General features: G+C 57.3%; 2 protein-coding genes across 3 annotated transcripts in view; one reads left to right on the top strand and one right to left on the bottom strand.

Moving 5' to 3' along the window:
• Positions 1-469: 469 nt before the first annotated feature.
• On the bottom strand, positions 470-2,385 carry NPPC (natriuretic peptide C; the record flags this gene model as incomplete). Its single annotated transcript, XM_082486820.1, has 2 exons — positions 470-751; positions 2,293-2,385. 2 exons carry the CDS (start codon positions 2,383-2,385, stop codon positions 470-472), a joined length of 375 nt encoding a protein of 124 aa, XP_082342946.1.
• An 11,921-nt stretch (positions 2,386-14,306) lies between these two features.
• DIS3L2 (DIS3 like 3'-5' exoribonuclease 2) overlaps positions 14,307-19,314 on the top strand; it is a 197,756-nt gene continuing 192,748 nt past the window's right edge. Inside the window, exons 1-2 of one of the 2 annotated variants that reach the window (XM_082487396.1) lie at positions 14,307-14,351; positions 17,035-17,751. In XM_082487396.1, the coding sequence (XP_082343522.1) occupies positions 17,055-17,751 (697 nt within the window). In that variant the 5' untranslated portion in view covers positions 14,307-14,351; positions 17,035-17,054. The remainder of the gene's footprint in view (positions 14,352-17,034; positions 17,752-19,314) is intronic. The other variant, XM_082487397.1, reaches the window with a different exon arrangement.

The raw sequence follows: 19,314 nt of genomic DNA, 5'->3' as shown, positions 1-19,314 counted from the left end.
GAGCACAGCTGAGCCAGGTGCCTCACTAATCCTCCCACCACAGGCAGGTGGGGGGTACCCTGCCCTCCTGAGTCATGGCCATCGGTCACCTGTCAAGCGTAGGGTGCTCGGAGCAACCAGGAATGTATGGCTGCACCGGAGCTCCTTCTGCATCCTCCCCGGAGCCTGGGTGACCCTCGGGGAATCTATCCTGAGCTACGTCCGGGGTCCCCGATCCTTCTGCAGGGGCAGACACGGCAGCGGGACCGCAGGGGGGTGGCTGGAAGGGTGGGAGTGCAATTAAAGCCAATTTGGGGGGGTCCTCCTCTTTACCCACCAGGCTTTGCCGATGGCTCGGCGGGATAACTGCCCGCAATCCCGCCCGGTGCCATCTCCCACCCGGCAGCGTACGGAGGGGCAGCACAGCCCCTCCCCTTCGGGACCCCCCTAAACCCCCATCCCGCCCCGCACACTCACCGCCAGGGGTCCCTCAGCAGCCGAGGCCGCTCATGGCGCCGATGCGGTCCAGCTTGAGGCCGAAGCAGCCTTTGCCCAGGCCCTTCTTATGGAGACCCTTATGGCGGCGGCCCGGCGGGTCCTGCAGCAGCCGAGCCCAGCCCGCCCGCGGCCGCGACTCCGCCCGCGCCTCCCGCGCCTCCCGCGGGCCCGACCCGCCGCCGCCGCCGCCGCCGCTGCGCTCCTTCTCCCGCTCCTTCTCCCGCTCCGCCGCCGCCGCTTCGGGCGGACCCGCCGCTGCCGAGCCGCGGGAGGCCTGTGGAGGGGGGAGAGGGTCAGAGCGCCGCCGCCCCCCTCAGCACAGCCCCCCCCCCCGCATGGGGTTTGGGGACACCCCCCCCCCCCGCCCCGGTAGTGACCCGCAACGGGGTCGGTGTAACTCCCCCCACCACCACCACCCGGCGATGCACACTCGGGATTGGGGTCTGTGCATACACGCGCCCCCCGACCCCATCAGCGCAGCCCATCACCCTGGGACAGTGCCCAGGGCATCCTCCCCGCCCCCTCCCCAAATCTCTGCTCCCTGCCCTGGGGGTGGGAGCATCGCCCTGCCCCACACCGTAACGGTGCCTTCCCCCACTCCTCCTCACACCCCACCCCCCCAGCACAGCCCCGGTCACTATGTGTGTGTGTGTCCCGGCTGGGGTCACTGCACACCCCCCCGCCCCAACCTGCAGTAGTAGTAGTGCTGCACCCCCCAGTTGCGCTGCTGTCACTGCACACTCCCCCACTATCTGCCCCCCCCCCCAAAATGAAGGGGCATGAAAGCTGGCAGGGGATGCAGTGACCCCATTGGGGTCCCCTGTCAGCTTTCAGGCCCCTTCAGATTATGGGGGAGTCCTATCCCCCAACCCAGTGCCGGGAGGGGAGTGACACCACTCTGAGCAGCCCTCCCTGCACCCCTGCCCTGCAGAGTGTCCCCAGCAGTGGTGTGATGATCAGGGCTCCCCTTTCCCACTGCCCCTCCATCCCCCCCCAGTTAACGTTCTCTGGGTCCTCCCACTTCTCCAGTTCTGACCCACAATTACAGGGGTCACACCCCCTTCCTTACTGCTGTCCTCCATCTCCCAGGGTCCCCCCATCTTTCTCCCTGGTCAGGGCTGCTGCCCGCCAAACCCTGGGGTTGCTCACCCCCATTCATCTCCCCAACTTCACCCGTATCACCCCTTTCTCTGCACCCTGGGTCTTCATAGGGAAACCCCCAGTTCTGTCCCACTGCTGTCCTGGGACACCCCTCACTCCGTGTCCCTGTCTCTGTACCTGGCCCCTGGGGCAGTGCCACCCAGTGTCAGTGGCCTCCGGTGCATCCCTCCCCCTCAGCATCCCGGGACACTCATCTTCCTGGGGTACCCCCATTTGGGGTACCCCCATTTGGGGTGCCCCTGTTGCCCCCCCGGTTTGGGCAGGGCTGCCTGGAGGGCTCTGGCCTCACACCCTGCCCACCGTGCACCTGCTGCCCCCCCCGCTCCGGCTCTGCTCCCCTTCCCCAGTGCCCGGCACAGAGGGGGTGACACTGGGGAACAGACTGCCACCCTCCCCGGTCCCGATCCTGCAGGGTACGGGGCACACAGCATCTCCCTCCACCTCCTGCTTTGGGGCTGACATCCCTGGGACATGCACGCCTGGGACAGGCTGGAGAAGCAGGGGGGTCCTCTAGCATCTAAAAAGCCCATGGGGAACGGGGACCCCGCTTTGTACTGACTCTGCCACCCCAAAATCACACCCCTCCTTGTGCCCTTAGGGACCGCCGGCGGGACGGGGAGACGGGGGAGAGCCGGGAGGCGGCTCCAGCCGTACCTTCTGTGGGAGCTGAGACGCCGGTTTCGCCTCCAGCCTGACGGAGAGCAGAGCGAGTAAAAGTCCACCAGCCAGCAAGGGTGAGATCTGCATCCTGCGAGGCCGAGCGAGAGGGGGGCCGGGGGGGGGGGAGGGGGCCGGGCGGGGGGGGGCAGCGGGGAGCCAAGGGGAGCCCCGGGGAGAGGCCGGGACCGGCGGGAGTCAAAGTTCAGAGCAGAGCCCCGAGGTCCCTCCTTGCCGCCTGCGAAGTGCCGAGCTTGTGAACTTGGGCTTTCTGCTTCATTCATTTTATAACCCAACCTGCTCGGTGATGTCATCTAAACACCCAGGTCCAACCCGGCCTCCCACTCCACAATAGCAGGAATTTAAAAGGGGGGGGTGGTGGTGGGGTGGTGGTGGTGTGTGTGGGGGGGTGTCCCCTCTCCCCTGGCAGGAACAAATGACACATCAGCCCAAGGCAACCGGCTCCGGGAGCTGGAGAGCAGAAAGGGAAAGTGGGGGGCATTTGGCTTCACGCCCCCTCCCCCCCCACCCCCCCGCCGCCAACCACCCCCGGACCTCCCTGTGAGCTGTCTGCCCTCCCCTTGCCCGGCTGTCCCACGGTCCATCTGCTCCCTCCGCCACTTCCCCCGTGACCCCCCGTGGAAGAACACGGGCCAGCCCGGGGTGGCTGTTGCAGGCTGCAGGAGGGGGGGTGGGGGGAGTCCTGGCAGGGGGTTAAGCCCAAAAGACAGGAATGAGCGCAAAAACCACTTTATTTTCACATCCAGGATTAAATCAGAACCTGTCTGTCCCCCAACTTCACTCCCACGTCCCTGCGTGGCAGGAGGGGGGGCACTGCCCTCCCTGGCAGGGATGCTGGGGACACAGGGAGATGCAGGGGGCAGTGGCGCTGCTTGAGGGCACTCAGGTGGGTCCCTCGGCTCGGAGGGGGGGGACCTGCACCCTCTGCTCTCCAAGGGGGACTGGATGATGTCCCTGGCCCTGGATATGGGGCTTTTTACACACTGTGGGGACATCCTCTGCAGGGCATAGTCAGTGTCATTGGGGTACCTGCTGGGGAGAGGACCCCAAGGGCTGACCCACCACAGGGCTGTGCAACCTGCCCTCTTCTGACCTGCTCCTGGAGCTGGAGGGTGTGGGAGAGGGATGTAATCCCGGGATTTACCCCAGCAGCTTGCAGGGGCTCTGAGGGCACGGTAAGTGCTCCCCCCTGCCTTCCACCTTCCCCTCCAGCAGCCGGGAGGACAGGATTTGTGCCGCTGCTGCTGCTGTACCCGGCACCGGGCGGCTCTGGGGCTCCGGTTGCTTTTTGGCAATGGAGCTGGGCACTACCCCTGGCACCCTGGCCAGTGAGGGTAATGCTTTTACTGGGATCAGGGCAGAGGGTAGACACCACCCCCCCCCTTGCAGAAGCATGCAGGGATGGGTTGCACCAGGTTGGATTTGCACCCCAAATCCCTTCCCTGGAACCAGGGAAATGCCCTCTGCTCTTTTCCCTTTCCCCGGGGTCAGCTCCAGGCTGGTCCCTTCCTCCTGCTCCCTTTCTTGGTCTTTCTGGGCTCTGCTGCTCCCCACATCCCTGCAGAGCTGCCCCTGCTGGGGCTCCATGGCTCTTTGGGGGTCCGTGGTTTCCCTGCTTGGGAGCGGGGAGATGTTTCCTCCTCCACAGCCCAGGCTACTGGGCACGGGACACTTCAAAGGAGATTGGCTTTTCAGCTCCATGTGAACGGGAGCTGGAAGGAGAAGGTCTCGGTGGTTTTTCCATCATGCCTGCCAGGTGGAGACAACTTGGACTTTTTGGAGTGTAAAGCTGTGCTTGGGCATTTGTCTGTGTGCAGGCAGAGCGAGGCGACGGAGTTGGGATTAGAGCCGGCCCCGGGTGCCAGGGAGCTGTGGGTGCAGGCAAGGAGCAGAGAGAGGCCCCTTCTCTTGGGGTTCAGCTCTCATCCCCCCCGAAGCGTGCTGAGATGTGACATCCAGACTCCCTGGGGTGCAAAGAATGGGGGGCTCTGCAGCACTACCCCCTTCAGCAGGGCTTGTGCAGGGGAAAGGGGAGCAGTGGGGAGCTGAGCCCTGGGTCTCCGCAACCTGGGGCTGTCGGGGTGCTCGAGGTCACCAGCAGCACGGCAACCGACACAGGGTCCTGCTGTCACCATCCCGGTTGCACAGGATGATGCTGCGGGCAGCTCTGCCCTGCGGCTTCTCCCGAGGGGACCCGGGATGGGGAAAGAGAGGGGGTGGATGGCTGGGGGGGAAATGTCACAGCGTGGGGAGGAAGGGCTGCCTCGCTTGTCACCTGCACCCCGCACACGTGGGGTCGGGAGCTGTATCGGGGCTCCTCTGCCAGCCTCTCGCCCCGGAGTATGAGAGCGTTGCCACAAATGCCACAATGAGGTCAGGTCTCAGCCAGTGCCTGCCCGCAGGAGGCTCGTCCTGCGCCCTCGGCTTTCACCAGCGTGGTTTTCATTAGCGTGTTTTCTTTGTCACACTGTGCAGAGCCTCGGGTTTGGGGGTGGGAGGGTGGGGAGGAGGGGGGGCTGTGTTTTATAAATCCAATTAGTCTTGTTATTCAAATTACCCTGCCTTTTCTGCTGAAAGTCGCTGGAGTCAGAGCCGGGCTTTCCCTTAACTCAAACCAGATCGGATCCACTGGGGTGGCAAAAACTCAGAGGGGGTAGAAGAGGTGGGCAGGAAGGGGTTAAGAGCATGAAACCCTTTTGCTTCTTGGGATGGGGGGCTGAAAGCTTTTAACCCTTGAAGGGATGTGCCTTTGTTAGCCCACAGCCCTGCAGGATGCTCACACAGGCTGAGAACTGGCAGACTCGGGGCACGTGTGGAAGCTGGGAGCCGTGGGGCAGAGAGGGCTGCGCTCACTGGGAGCTTCACCCCAGGGGCTGGAGAGCAAAGAGGATCCTGCACAGGGGGACAGGGAGGGATAGAGACCCGTGGGGTGGGCTGGAGGGTGAGACACCCCTCCCCATTGCACCCAGGGGCCCAAACAGAACTGGGGGGAGAGAGGGGCTCCAGGGCTGGGATGTCCCGAGGAACACCGGCGTTGAACCAGGGGTTATGGGGAGAGGGGCTGCAAAGCGTCTGGTGAAAGGGTGGCTCTGGGTCAACTAAGAAAGGCATGAAAATCCATTTTTGACTGCTCTTCATGTCACATAAGATCTCCAGCACCCTTTCCTGTGTGACAGCAGGCTAAGGGCCGTTCATAGTGGTGGCAGCGATGCTGGCTCCGTCCAGCCCAGATTTGAGCCTCTCACCCCTTTGGGTTCTGCTGGGCATCACCCAAAGCCAGGACGTAACCACCCTCTGGAAAGCCCTGCTCCCGCGGTGGGGTGGGAAGCTGCACGTGCTGGAAAATGGCCAAAAGCAGAGAACATCACTGCTGTAGGGCTAAAAATGGCAAGATTCAGACAAGTCTTATCAAAGTGGGGATGACCCCTGAGTAGGGGGACTCAAGGGGACTGTTGGTATGTGGGGAGCAGGGAAAGAAGCAGAGCGGGTGCATGTGCAAGAGAACACACAGGTCCCAGTGCCTGAGGATGGAGAGGGATTCATCAAAGTGTGACCAGTGCCAGCATGATTTGGAGGGTGGGAGGAGATGGGTCATGGGGGTACGTGTGACAGCAGCACGGGCTGTTTCTGCCCCATCACAAGGAAGGGGTGAGCGATGCCTGCGGGTGAGGCTGGGTCCTGCGGGGGCCCCAGCTCTCTCGGCTGAAGTCAGGAGCCAGGTTTCAAGCACCTTCCAGAGGATGACTCCGAAGAGGTTTACAGGACAGAAATGCCGACTCTAGCTTGAAGAAAGCTGCGCTACTGCAGCAGTGAACAAACAGCTATCTATCCTCTTTTTCTTCCACTCGCTCTTCATTAGGGAGTGTGTTTCTTTATTGATTTGGGGAAATCACTGCCCAGATTTATGTCTCCTCTGCTGCCATGGGCCAGGGAGCATTTCCCGACAGAGCGATAGATAACTGTAATGTGAGGATTTCCAGCTGATGCCACGCGAGGGCTGGTTGTCCCTTCGCAAAAAGAGACATCAGAAGGCTGCGTGCGTGCGATGGAGTTGCTAAAGCAGCTGTTTTCCCGCAACCAGTGGCCAACCCAAGGAGCTATTGGTCAAGCACGATCCCAAAGCCCCTTGTTGGCTTTGGAACAAACCCCAAAACATTGCTACTCTCTGCTTGTCCTGCCCACATTGCCCGGTACTTGCCTGGGGCAGGGGAGTGGAGCAGGTACAAGGATGGAGGAGGTGCAAGGATTGAGGAGCTAGTTCCCCTCCGGTGCAACAACCAACTACCAGTCCCCAGGAACAAGATGTGCACTGGTGTTTGCCACTGAGAGTTTGAGATGACACAACGGGAGGTTTTTACAGGTTTTTTTGGGGTTGTTTTTTTTTTTTTTTTAAAGTTTTATGTACCTCTCTAGGGGTCTGGTGATAGCAGGCTCATCAAGAGGCAGTTTTGGGGGGGATTTCATTTTTGACTGCAGGGACGAATGAGCACACACTGGCACGTGCAGTGGCAAGGGACCCTCTGGTCCCACCTCTGTGGCAGGACGGCAGGTGATGTGCCTCCTGAGGATGCTTTGAAGCAAGCTTTTCTGGTCAATAGCCCTATAGCCCCTGAGGGCAGGAGCACTGGCCGGGGAGGGGCTCAGATGTGGCCACCAACAGCCCTACGGCTGGGGCAGCCACCAGGCTGTCATGAGGGGTGGCCCTGCACACCTGGGTGCAATGCTCCTCAGGCACTGCAGCAGCACCTGTACCTGCTTCACCTCTGGGTCTCTGTGTCTGAAACTCTGATGGAGCTTTTGGCCTGTTTGAACATCCCTGGTGTTTATTTTGGATGTTGCTGCTGACTGAGGCATTACAGGAAACACTACACAATTTTACATTTTCCCCTGTCTCTTCTGGGTCTGGAGGAGGGCTCTGGCCCAGGACACACAGGGCCAACATCCCCTCTTCCCAAACTGGGACTGTGATGGGGAGAGGCCCTGCAGAACCACCCTGATGGGGCAGGTGGGGACAGGGCTGCAGATGCCACAAGGACGTGCAGACTGAGAGGACACCTCTGCCCCTTCCCAAACCTTCCAGGGCAGCAGGACAAGGAGAAAAGGGAAAGCTCCAGGTAGAGACTCCCAGGTCTTTGCTAGCCAAGTGCTGGCATCCTGGTGGGCACGCTGTGTTTTCCCCCCGGGGGCTTGCTTTGGGGTTTGCCTTTTGGGGTTTTCCATTTTCCCTGGCTCCCTGGGATGCTCCAGTCTCCTCCTGACTTTCTGGGTGTTTCTCTTCTGCGGGGTAGCGCTGGGATGGCCATGCTCTGGGGCTGGGCTGCCTTGCTGCGCTGGTGGGAGCAGGAACACGACGTCTCAAGACTTTTCTTGCACATTGAGAAAACAAAACAATTCTAACGCACGGGTGAGTCCACGCTGTGAGCCTCCCTCTGTGTCAGTCCTCAGAGGATATGAATTGCATCGCCTCCAGCTGCCAGCAGCCTTGGCTCCGCAGCTAATGTAGGGGCAGGTCGTTGGGATTTTCCAAACTAAATGCCACAGTTGCCTTTGTCCTCCCTTTCTCAGACACCTTCCCCCTAGAAATGGGGGTCTGGTATCATTTCAACAACAGCCTGGAGGTCCCAACATCAGCCCCGGCTGTTGGTTTTGGCGCTGAGCATCTCTTTGGGAAGAGGTACTGCCAAAAGGGGTGATGGCCCGGAAAAGCCAAATGATGTTATCATCAACACATTTGTCCCCATAGGGGGCTGTGCCTTGTGCAGATCCCGGGGAGGGATCCGTCAGGCCAGCGGAGATGGACCCCCAGCCTGTACCCAGGAGGGACCCCATCACAGTGCTGGAGCCGGATGCCACTGCCACACTGCGTCACCCCACGCAGCCCTGGGGAAGGTCTGTGCCTTAACATGCTACGTGCACATCCGGGCCGGGTGAGCAGGTCCTCACTAGCCCCGCGGCTCTGGCAGCGGCGCATGCCCCGGCTTGGCAGGAGCCTCTTCCACCTGGCTTGGCTGGGCGAAACCCTGTCACCCTCGAAGATGCTGTCAGCAGCTCCCTTGTGGCCCCCTCCACCAGCCCTGAACACCCCCGCACCCCTCTGAGATGCCTTTCCAGGAGCAGCGCAGCGCCAGGTGGTGGGAAGTCCCTTTTGGCATCTGTCCTTTGGGGCAAAACCTTTGGGCTTCCCGGGCCTTTCCCTGGAGCATCCTGGATGTGGGATACCCCAGAGGAGCACTGGGATGCAGGGAGCTGAATCCATGCTGGTCTTGGGCATGCTGACGGTCGAGCCCTTGACCTCCTGCCAGGGCTGTGATTCCACTGAAGCCAAATTTGGGCTTTCTGCCCTTCTTTTTACTTCTTGGGAGGGAGTCTGGCTGTCTCCCACAGGAGGGTTTGTACGGGCACCAGCCTGTGCAGCACGAGGGGGCTCTGGCCAGGGCAAGGGGCTGGCGAGGGAAGGGGCAGATTTTGGTGCCGCTGATAGCAGGGCAGCGTTGTGGAGCAGATAACGGTCCAGTCGGGCCTTGGCTGGGCCTGGGAACAGCCAGGGCCACCGTTTCTGTGGCTGGGGAGCACTGCCGGCTGCGGGGCGTCACTGCTGCCACCCCACGGGCAGTCAGTGTGGACGTGCGGGGCTCCACAGCCCTAACCTTTTGCAACCAGACAGAATAACAATGCCGGACTGCTGGGGTATAATGGCCGGTGTTTGCTTGAGATACAAAGGCACAGGGCTTTCACATGAGGTAATACTGATAAGTTACGCTCTCATTCACCACTCAGCCTGCCAGCCGGCAGCAGGGCCGGCAGCAGCCCCCACTTGCCTTCACCAAGCTGCTGGGACATGCCCGCTGGCCCCGTGGTCTCCACTGGAGCATCATCTCCCGCTCACCCTCGGCATGCTGTCCTCACCTGGCCCTCAGCCCTGAAGTGGCCCTGGCAGGGGCTGTTCTGACCCTGTCCCGCACGTGTGGGGTGGGGGACGGGGTGGCAGCAACGGGGGTGTGTGGGGTGAGTCCCTCACCCTGGGACTACAGAGAAATGTGGACCATTATTCCCTGCCTGCCTTGAAGGTTCCTTTTCTGCTTCCCTGGGAGCATCAGATGGGGCTTGAACTCACTGCACGTCCCCTGTCCTGTACACCCTGTCCTCTCTGTCCCCAGGTCCCGCTGCCCACAAGCTCGGTAGTGCAGGGCAGCTCCCTGCCTGAGTTTCCTGATGACACCCATGGAGATTTGGTGTCATCCAAACCCACTTCAAGCACTGCTGGGAGGCTCAGTCCTGCCACTGGCAGGGCAGAAGGCTGCAGGGAAACTGAGGGCTGGGTTTTAAAAGAAATTTGGCCATTATAACCAGGTAGGATTACTGTGGAAGAGACTTAAAGGTATTCAGGTGACAAATCCAGGAGACCCCAGCCAGATCAGGAGCAAGGCACTAATCCTGCTGCTTCAGTGTCCTACCCTGGCACCCCACCTCTTTGCTTCCTCCTTCACCTCTTTCTTTGCTGCCTGTCCCTCTTTGCTGGAGTCTGGTTATCCCTTTGCTGGACAAACACAGCCAAACCAGACCTTCACTCCTGCCCGGGGCGAGCTGCAGGCGTTCCTCTAGGTGTTGCCGCATCTGAAGCAGATGGGAACCCATCAGTCCTGATCTTGGGTGGCGTGTTTCCCAACCAGAAGTATGGAGGGCTCAGGAGAAGACTGCAGAAGCTGAAGGACGGGTGGGACAAGACCACATGTGTTGTGACACGGTTAGAGATGGGTATCTGCTATGGAGAGAGATGTTTTTTAGCTTATTTATGGTAATAAATCTGTCTCCCTCCCCTCTATCCCCCCTGAGCATGGCTTGTGTCCTCAGGCCAAGTGCCCAGACGGCTCCCAATGCCTGAGCAATGTCAAAGCGAGTGAGACTCTGGCCCAACTCTGGGTGCTGCTGCTGCAATCAAGGCATTCCCAAGGGTGCTCAGAGGCTCCAGAGCAAACCCACAGCCCTGCGCTGCCTTTGAGGCATATCCTCGTGCCACGTGGGTCTATCCTCTGGACAACAGCATGGAGGCAGAGACAGAGTCCCCCGCTGCCCTCCACCCCCCTGCTGTGGCCTGCAACCTGAAATACTCAGTATCAATGAGAGGTGACATTTGGGTTGGCAGGGGCAACATTTCCACGTGCAGTGTCAGTTCACGCCGGGTGGGCTGTGGGAAGTGCAGAGAGGTGTCGTAGGAAGCGCTCTGCTCTCATCCAGGGTTCCCCTCGTTGAGTCATCTCGGGGCGGCTCCAGCCCTTTGGCCAGTCACTCCTGATTAACACTGATGTAAACGAGCGCCGGGCGGGCCCTTACTCCTCACTGAAACCGCAAGTAGAGGAGCCAAAGCCTTCGTAAGCGAGGTGCTCCCGGCCAAGGAGCCATGCGGTGCTCTTGCCTCGGCCAAGGTGCTGCAACACGTTCCAGCTCCCAACGTCGGGGAGCAGCTACCAGTTACTGCCTGGGGGAAGATGGTGAGATAATCCTGCGCTGTGGAAAAGCAAGCCAGGACACCAGGCTGGGCTTGCTGCTACAGGACCCCAGGAAACGAGAGCACAGGGGAAAAAATCTGCCCATGGACCCGCTCCCTTTTGGAAAGCCCATGAGTCGCCATGGAGGGTCATGGAAGCAGCAGTGAAGTGACTGCTCCTTCCTGCTCAGCAGCCACAACGATGGTATAGATGGAAGATGGAGTCACAGGTGAGGCTGAAGAAGCCCAGCCCTTCCCTGGGAGGGACTGCATTTGGTGAGATCCTTCATGAGACACTGGCTTGCTGCCACATCTGCACATGGCCTCTTTCAAAGGGTGCAAAGGATGGGCATGCAGCTGGTCCCAGCCACACAGGGATCTGCTGTGTGCCCACAGGGCACAGAGAGGGCAACACATACTTGCTGCATCTCTTGTTTGTCTGGGCCAGTGATAGGGCAGAGCAAAAGGGAGCAAAAATGCAGGCTCTGCCCCATGGACCAGCCCAGATTTCCAGATCCCTGGCTGCTACCAGGAGAGGAGGGCTGAGAAATCCTCTGCCCATCTGCTGAGGCTTGCAGCCCCTTGTGCAGCAGGGGCCCAGCTGGAGGCAGGAGGCAAGAACGATGGAGGAGTCCAGCCATGGAGCTGTATCCCTCTCGCCACGCATATCACTGTGAAACCACAGGCCCCAATGCCAGCAGCGGCACTAACAAACACCAAATCCTTCCTGCTTCCTCCCCCCATCTATTGTCTCCTGTGGAAGGAACAGGGCATGCTGAAGCTGCTGCAGCTGGTGGCACCACCTGGTGCAGGAGGGAGCCTGGCCAAGCTCCAGGCTTGGCTTCATCCCCACAGGGGTGAAGAAGAGCAGAGACATGGTGTGACTCAGCGGCACAGAGAGGAGCTGCTGCGCCCACCTGGCTGGCACAGAGAGGGGGGCAGTGGAGCTGGGGGCACCAGAGTCCCCCCTGACCCATCTCCTGCTCTTCCAGGTGGGTGAGCTCCTTGCCATGGCACGGGCCAGCCCTGCACAGCTGGGGATGTGCCACCACTGTGCCTTAGGAGAGCAGATGCCAACCGCCTCACTTTAGCAACATCTGGGGGAGCAGGAGGAAGCAGGGGAACACGCACCCTTCCACTGAAAGGGTGATCCCATGTGGCCATGCTCACCCTGGGGACATCTCCAGTGGAAACGGAGTCCACCCTCTGTCTTTGCGGCCAGTGGGGACCAGCTGCTCTGAGACTGGTGGCTCTGCTTGCACAGAGGAGGGCTGCTCACTTCCTCGCCATCCAAACTGTGTGGTGGCTGCGTGGCTGGCGTGGAGCAGCTCACTGCTACCCAGCCATGCTGGGGCAGAACCAAGTCCTTGCTTCCCTCCTTGAGGTGGCCAGAGCTGCCAGGGTGGGGGCAGCTGATGAGCTGGCAGCGGTGCCAGCAGATCACAGACAGAGCCCGGTGGCTCTGTGTGGTTCATGTGAATGAGACACTGCCTTTGCCAGTGGCACCCCAGCACTCGGGGAGATGTGACTGTCCCTGCACAGGCAGGTCTGTGTTTGCTGCCCTTGGTCCCACAGCAAAAGCCTGGTGCTTTCTCAGAGCAGCTCCCTCGACTGACCTAAGGGCCAGAGCTGGAGAGCTCTGTGTGTGCCATGGCTGCCATGGGATGCTTCACTTTCAGCAGCTCCATCTCAGAGAGCTCACACGGCTTTGTGGAGGCTCAGCAGCACTGGCTGGGAGCATGGCCTCGGGGCCAGTTTGTGTCTAGGAGGGACTGGCAGCCACAGGTAATGCTACACACTGACAAGATGCGGCCTCATGGTCTTTAGATGCCAGGCATTGTGGACACTGACCTGCAGGATGCAGAATGAGGAACAAGCACCATGTGGCAGGTGTCTTCCCCACCCTAATTCAAGGAGCAGCACAGATGGCCTGCTCAGACCCGGTTCCTGCTGAACTGAAGACTCAGCAGAGCCCTTCCCCACCAGAGCCCCTTTTGGAAACACCAGCTCAAGTCCCTTTGGACTCTTCCTCCACCCCCTGAGGGGCTGCTCCAGGCAGACAGCTCAAATAGGTGTGACTGGGGGTGTCACGAGGCCAGTTTATTGCTCTCCAGTTTTTCTTCTGGCTGAAGTTCTTTGGCAAACCCAGCCTCAGTTTGCAGGTAACACCAAGGTGACCAAACTACCTACTCCCAGCCAGACAGACCCTGGATCTGACTCTGCTATAAAGCCCCGTGGGAGGTGTGCAGCCACAGAAAGAGCAGGGAGTAAAAGTTGCAGCTCCTGACTCTGGTCTCATGCTTTAACGTCACCCTCTGACATGAAGGCTCTGACTTATCCTGGTGGAGATCAGGCCACTGCTGCTCAGCACCATGAGTTGGTCATTACTTGGCTGCTGTGGTGCGGGGGTGCTGGAGGATTGGTAGGTTGCCTGGTGCCCAACCTCCAGTGCTAGGGAACAGGAGCCTGCTCTCCTCTGGAGTGAAGGTGAGGCCACGCAGGTCTTGAAGGAGGCTTCCCTGCGTGGCTTTGGGAGGTACAGGTGCCTGCAAAGCTCTGAGAGTTTCCACTGGGGCACTACACCCCAACCCTGGAGGTGTTCAAGGCCAGGCTGGATGGGGCTTTGAGCAACCTGGTCTGGTGGGAGGTGTCCGTGCCCGTGGCAGGGGGGGTGGAACAAGATAGTCTTTAAAGTCGCTTCCAACCCAAACCATTCTATCATTCTGTGAATACCAGTCTCTGCTTTTTACAATATGAAATCAGCTAAACTATGCTTTTTTTCACCAATTTGGCTATAAACTTTTGCTGAAGCAGGAGTGCTGGCAGTGAACTGGACCAAACCATCAGAGGCCTCAGCTGGTCCTGGCTGCAAGGGGGAAATCTGCAACCTCCTGGGACCAAGGTGTCCGCAAGCCTTGCAGGCTGGGGACAGTCTGGGTTGGGTCCCCGCTGTGGTGACAGTGCCTCCCCACAGCACCCTGGCCTCATGGGGACCCCGTTAGATCCCCCGGCTCAGCCTCCCGCAGGAGAAGGCCCAGCCTGGGCAGCCTCCCACCCGCCATGACTGACTGACCAAGGGGGTGGCCCAGGCCCAGCCTCAACCCTGCCTGGAGGCTCCCCTTCTCTTGGTCAGGCTGTGGAGACGTACAGCCCTGCCTGCGGGGGCCCTTCCAGACAGCAGGGCTGGGGCACCCTGTCCCCTCCCGGGGCACCCTGCCCACCCTCCCCATCGTCCCTCCCTCACGGGGCCCTTCCCGTGGCCCGTCCCCAGTCCGGGCGCTGCACAAAGAGACCCACGGGGTGGCGGCCCGCCCCGTGTCACTCGAGGCCGCCCGGGGGTCCTGCCCTGGCCTCGGGGGTGCGAGGGGCCGCGGGCCGGGGCTGCCCCGTTCCGTCAGGGAGCGGTGGGACCCCAGCGCTTCGCGCCTGAGGCCTTCTGGGCCCTGCCGCGGCCCGTAGGTCGCCTCTGACCCGGAAGTGGACGGTGGGGGCGCTGGGACATTTAAACGGCGCGGAGCGGGGCGGCGCGGAGGGGGGAGCGGTTCGGCCGGTGAGTGGTGGGGCTGGACCCGGTGTCCCCTCCGCGGGGACCGTCACTGGGGTCTCGGGCGGGGGGAGGGAGCGGCTCCCCGGCCGGTTCCGGCGGCTCTCAGGCTCTGTCAGCCCCGTGGCAGTACCGCCGCCGTGACGGGGGGCCGGGCCCGGCGGTTTCTTGGCTCGTCCCGGGGCGAGGGGTTCGTTCGGCGGGCGCGGCGCCGTTAGCTCCTGCTTCGGGCTCCGCAGAAGGGCGGTAGTAGTCCGGGCTGCGTTCCCGAGGGGGTCGGGGGCACTCGGGGCAGGGGAGGTGGCGGGCGAGGGGCCGCCCCCGGTCCCGAGTGTGCGGGGGAGGCCCTGCAGCCCCGCTCCCGGCTGCGCTCCTGGTGCCGGAGCGGGTGTGCCCTCCCTCGCTGCTCTGCATCGGCTGGGGCGCTTGGGGACTCCCAGTGAGCCACGTCCAGTGTGGTGACAGGCGGGTGGTGAAGGCCGGTGCCACTCTTCCAAAACAGCTGGGTGAAAACAACAGGGGTGGTCTTCAACCTGGGCTCGGCTAAGCCAGTTCCTTCCCTCCTTCCCTCCTTCCCTCCTTCCCTCCTTCCCTCCTTCCCTCCTTCCCTCCTTCCCTCCTTCCCTCCTTCCCTCCTTCCCTCCTTCCCTCCTTCCCTCCTTCCCTCCTTCCCTCCTTCCCTCCTTCCCTCCTTCCCTCCTCTTCACCCATCCACAGGGTGGGTCTACCTCGTACCCACCTCTGCCTTCCCTCCGCTCCCCGGCTGTGAAGAAGCCGTCAATTTCTGGTTGCCTATGGAAAACTAATAATGACATTGTAACGCGTGGGGGCTTGTAAACCCATTTTTTGCCTGTGCTTCAGTTGCTAACTGCTGATGTGATTAAAGTTGCAGAAATTACAGTGGAGGTGAGGTGCGAGTGTTTATTCTTTACTTGTAAATAAAGATGGCAAACTCCTGTATGCTGGAACCAGTGTTTGGAGAGTAGTCTCGCTGGCTTTTATAAATGTTATCTACTTCTATTGAATTGGCAATGGGAGAAAGTGACGTTAAAAGAAAGCTTGCTGTAGACCTACCCCTGTGAGGGTTTTGTAATAGCTCTGTAGCAGGTCAGTCTATTAGAAAAGTTTAGCTATTGGCCAGCACCAATGGAAAATCTTAGGAACAAGAATCACAAACCACACAAAGAATTTTTCCTATTTATTCAGGGATTTTTAATTTTTGCTTTGTATTGTGAAGCCCATTCACATCCGTGCTCAATTACTTAAATAAATTTCGCTGCAATGAGCGTTGTTTCTCTGAAAGGGCCAGAGTAGGCACTCTGAGGAGGAGTCGGTGCTGCAGTCCTCTGTCCCTGCCGGATGATGCCATGTTCCCAGGCAGTGTGTGCATGGAGGAGACTGCATGGGTGTTTATCGTCTGTGCAACTGCACCAAAAGGGAAAAGAGGGTTGGGTAATGGCAAAGAAAGATTCGAAGCGTGGTGGGACTAGAGAAGGGAATATAAATTTCTCTTCTGCTGAGCCCTGTATTCAGTCCCTCCAACATGCCTGTGCTTAGAGAAGTGAAGAGAGGTTTAATGGACCATGTCCTTTGTTTTAGCTTGGGGTCCAGTTCCCCTCAGTTCTGACATAAAACAAATGAGAGTGAACCCTGAAGTTCTCAACATACCAGCTGGGATGAAGTTCAACTTCAAACTTGTCTTGAAGGAAAAAACAGGAATTTTTATGAAAAGCCTCAGAAGACAGCAGTTGTGCTGGGCTCCATTATAAATATATTTTTGTCTTCCGCTTTGCTGTTGGATACAGCAAAAATCATTGTTATGTCCTGTCCATACCTATAATTGACCATAATAGTAGCTACTAGATTGTTTTACTCCAGAGACCTAAAAGCTAAGGCAGCTGAAACAGGATTGAAAGGTGTTTGATCTATTTAAGTTCCACAGTCGTGCCACAAAGGTGAAGGCATAATACCATCTACAGAAAGTGGCGCTGGATGGAGTGGTAGCCAGAGTGTCTCAATCAGGAAGAATTATAAGCTCTTGCAAGATAGTTGTGCTGGGGAAATTATTGTATGTCAGTTGCACTGAGAGTGAGTTTATGGCTAGAAAGACAAGCTGAAATGGTTAGTCTTTCTATTTGAAGCAAATGCCCTACATAATCCAGAAGTGTCAGTCACTGAGGGGGGGGATAGCAGGCAATATATGCTTTTTACTGCAATGTTGAAGCGCTTCAGTAAGGATGCAGTTATTTTTGAAGACTCAAGTTTGGAAATGACAAGATTTTACTTCTGAGAATGGCTAAACTGATGCATCTGATACAGTCTATCAGTTACTGCCTTAATTTATGTGGCTTTTTCAAAGGCAAGGAAGAGTGGATTAAAAGAATCCCTTATATTTGGGGTGTCAGCATCAGGACAAAATTCCCCATTTTGTATGGCGTATGGGCTGGTATGGCTTACGGGCCATGGCCACTCCTAGGTCACTGATGGGGATGTGGTGCAGGGCAGATGTTGACTACACCGTGAAACTCCTTTCCCCCAGTGGAGTGACTTACCAGCACAGCATTTCTGTAACAGTCAATACATTCTCATTTAGTACATTTTGGTGTCTTTTAACTTAATCATTTTTTTGATACTTTGTTTCAAGAAAATAACCCTTTTTTCCCCTGTGTCTATTTGTAACTCTTCGAAGTCTGGGCCTTTTACTGCACTATGGATCAGCTGGGGTATGTGAGAAGTACTACTTCTGCCCAAGGTGCCAAAGAGGGTTTGAGCAAGCCCACTGCTCCCCAGAAGAATGCTTATGCGAGGCTTGTGCAAAAGCACCACAGTGGCCGATTTCGGTCCTATTTGAATCACATTGCGCAGAAGATGCAGCTAGAAGACAGCACCTCCAATGACCCCGGCTCAGATCTGGACCCGCCCCTGAGGAGAGGCCTGGTGAAGGATAATCCAGCCAGGAATGGGTTGAATGTGCACAGCTATTCACCGGTCAGAACATCTCACTTGGAACAACCCATGCCTGGGGGATTTGAGAATGATAAACCCCAAACCGCTCTGAACAGATGTCCTCATAAAAAACATGCCATCGTTAGCCCAGAAGGAGACTTGGAGGTGGAGGAAGACTATGTACATCAACGTGGAGCTGCAGCTGATTTATTAAATATGAGTGATGGACTGGGTGGGAGAGTATCGAACAGCCTGAGACACCGTGCAGCTCTGCAGAAGTCTTCTGGTTCTGATGAAAAGGATGAGGAGGACATGTGGAGGAAGAAACATAAGAAACGAGGCAGGTGTTCTGCCAACACAGATACAGCAACTGGACACTTGTTGACTGAGCAATTTAGTGAGGATGTGCTGGCAATAAATGCCAGGAAATACAGTCACTTGTCTCCAGGTCAAGTCCAAGGTGAGTTCGTGCTAATGAACTGTTTGGTCCATTTGCTACAATTACTGTGGAATTGAATGTGATGTTTTAGTCATGAGTGAGTTAACATAAGCCAGTTCTACTCTGTCCAAGTTAGTCAGCTCTTAGTTACCTGTGGGTGGCTTTGTCCTGTTTTACAAGTAAGCCATCCGGCATGTGCAAATGGCTTCATGTGGAGCCAGCTTGGTGCTGGCAGGACCTAATTCCCTGGCCTGGGCTCTGTGAGAGTGGCTGTGCTGCTTCCAGGATCAGCTCAAGACTAGGAGAGCCCAATTTCTGCGGTGTAGAATCCAAATTAATAAGACTGCTGGATCTGAGCTGACTCAGGGCAGAGTTATGCTTTCCTCTGCATTGCCTCTTTGGACTTGGAGTGGTGGTTTGCCTTTGCGGGGGGTCCAAGTCCATCTAATACTCAGAGGCTGAGATGCCTGTGTAATATCTAATTCCTGATGCAGAGTGTTGGCTCCAGTAAATTTTGCTGTTGGTAACAAAGAGACCATGGCTTACAGTAGTAATGTGAATGTGTCTCTTAAATGCAATGCTCAAGGCAAAAAGCTTATTTATGGAGATAAATAACATTCTTTATGTCATGGTTTAACCCCAGGTGGCAGCTAGGACCATATAGACACACAGTTCTCCCCCCTTCTCCCAGAAGGGCAGGGAGAAGAGGGGGAAAAAAGAAGGTGAAAGGGAAAAAACTCATGGGTTGAGATAAAGGCAGTTTAATAGAACAATAACAGAAAAGAAAAGAAAAATAAGAAAAATAATGTGCAAGACACAAGTCACTCTTACTGCCAGGTAAACTGGTGAATTGGCACGGTCCTGAGCAGTGATTGTGGGTACCCCTTTCCCCCCAGCTAACCCCATTTGTGTACTGAGCATGACATTTATGGTATGAAATATTCCATTGGCCATTACGTTGTTCTGTCTATGCTCCTTATCAGCTTCTATGGGAAGCGGAAAGAAGCCCCTGACAAATATAAATGTCACCTGGCAACAACTCAAACAACATGCATTATTGATTTTCCTTTCATACCAACTCTGAAACACAGCAACCACTAGGAAAAAAAAAAAAAACCCTCTGTCCCAGCTGAAAACAAGACACTTTATTTAAAAAGCCCAAACACCAAACCACAGCATCAACAAGTGGCCGGAGCCAGGCAGTTTAAATTTGATCTCTCAGTGAAATGGGTTAAAGCTTTCTCTGAATGTTGTTTATGGTGAAACACTTGGGTAGCCTGACCTTATGAGCTACTACTGGAGGAACACATAAATGTCACTGTATTAAATTCTCCATAACAAGTAGAAAAGAGATCAATTTCTCAGATGGGTAAGACGGGCCTGAGGCCTATCACAACTCTTGGATTGGAAATCAAGTAAATGTTTAACTAAATCAATCTTACAAAACTATGCCCTATCACTCAAGAGTAGCAAATAATATGCTTTTTACAGGGTTGGCGGTATTTTTGAGGCTGTGACAGTAGATTATGTGTTAAAGTTGGTAAACTTTCATGAGTTCTTGCAAGACAGACCACAGAGATTTAA

The sequence above is a fragment of the Vanellus vanellus genome (assembly GCF_965231255.1).
Source record: "Vanellus vanellus genome assembly, chromosome: 8".
Taxonomy (NCBI): domain Eukaryota; kingdom Metazoa; phylum Chordata; class Aves; order Charadriiformes; family Charadriidae; genus Vanellus; species Vanellus vanellus.
This window is presented reverse-complemented; position numbering and strand designations above follow the sequence as displayed.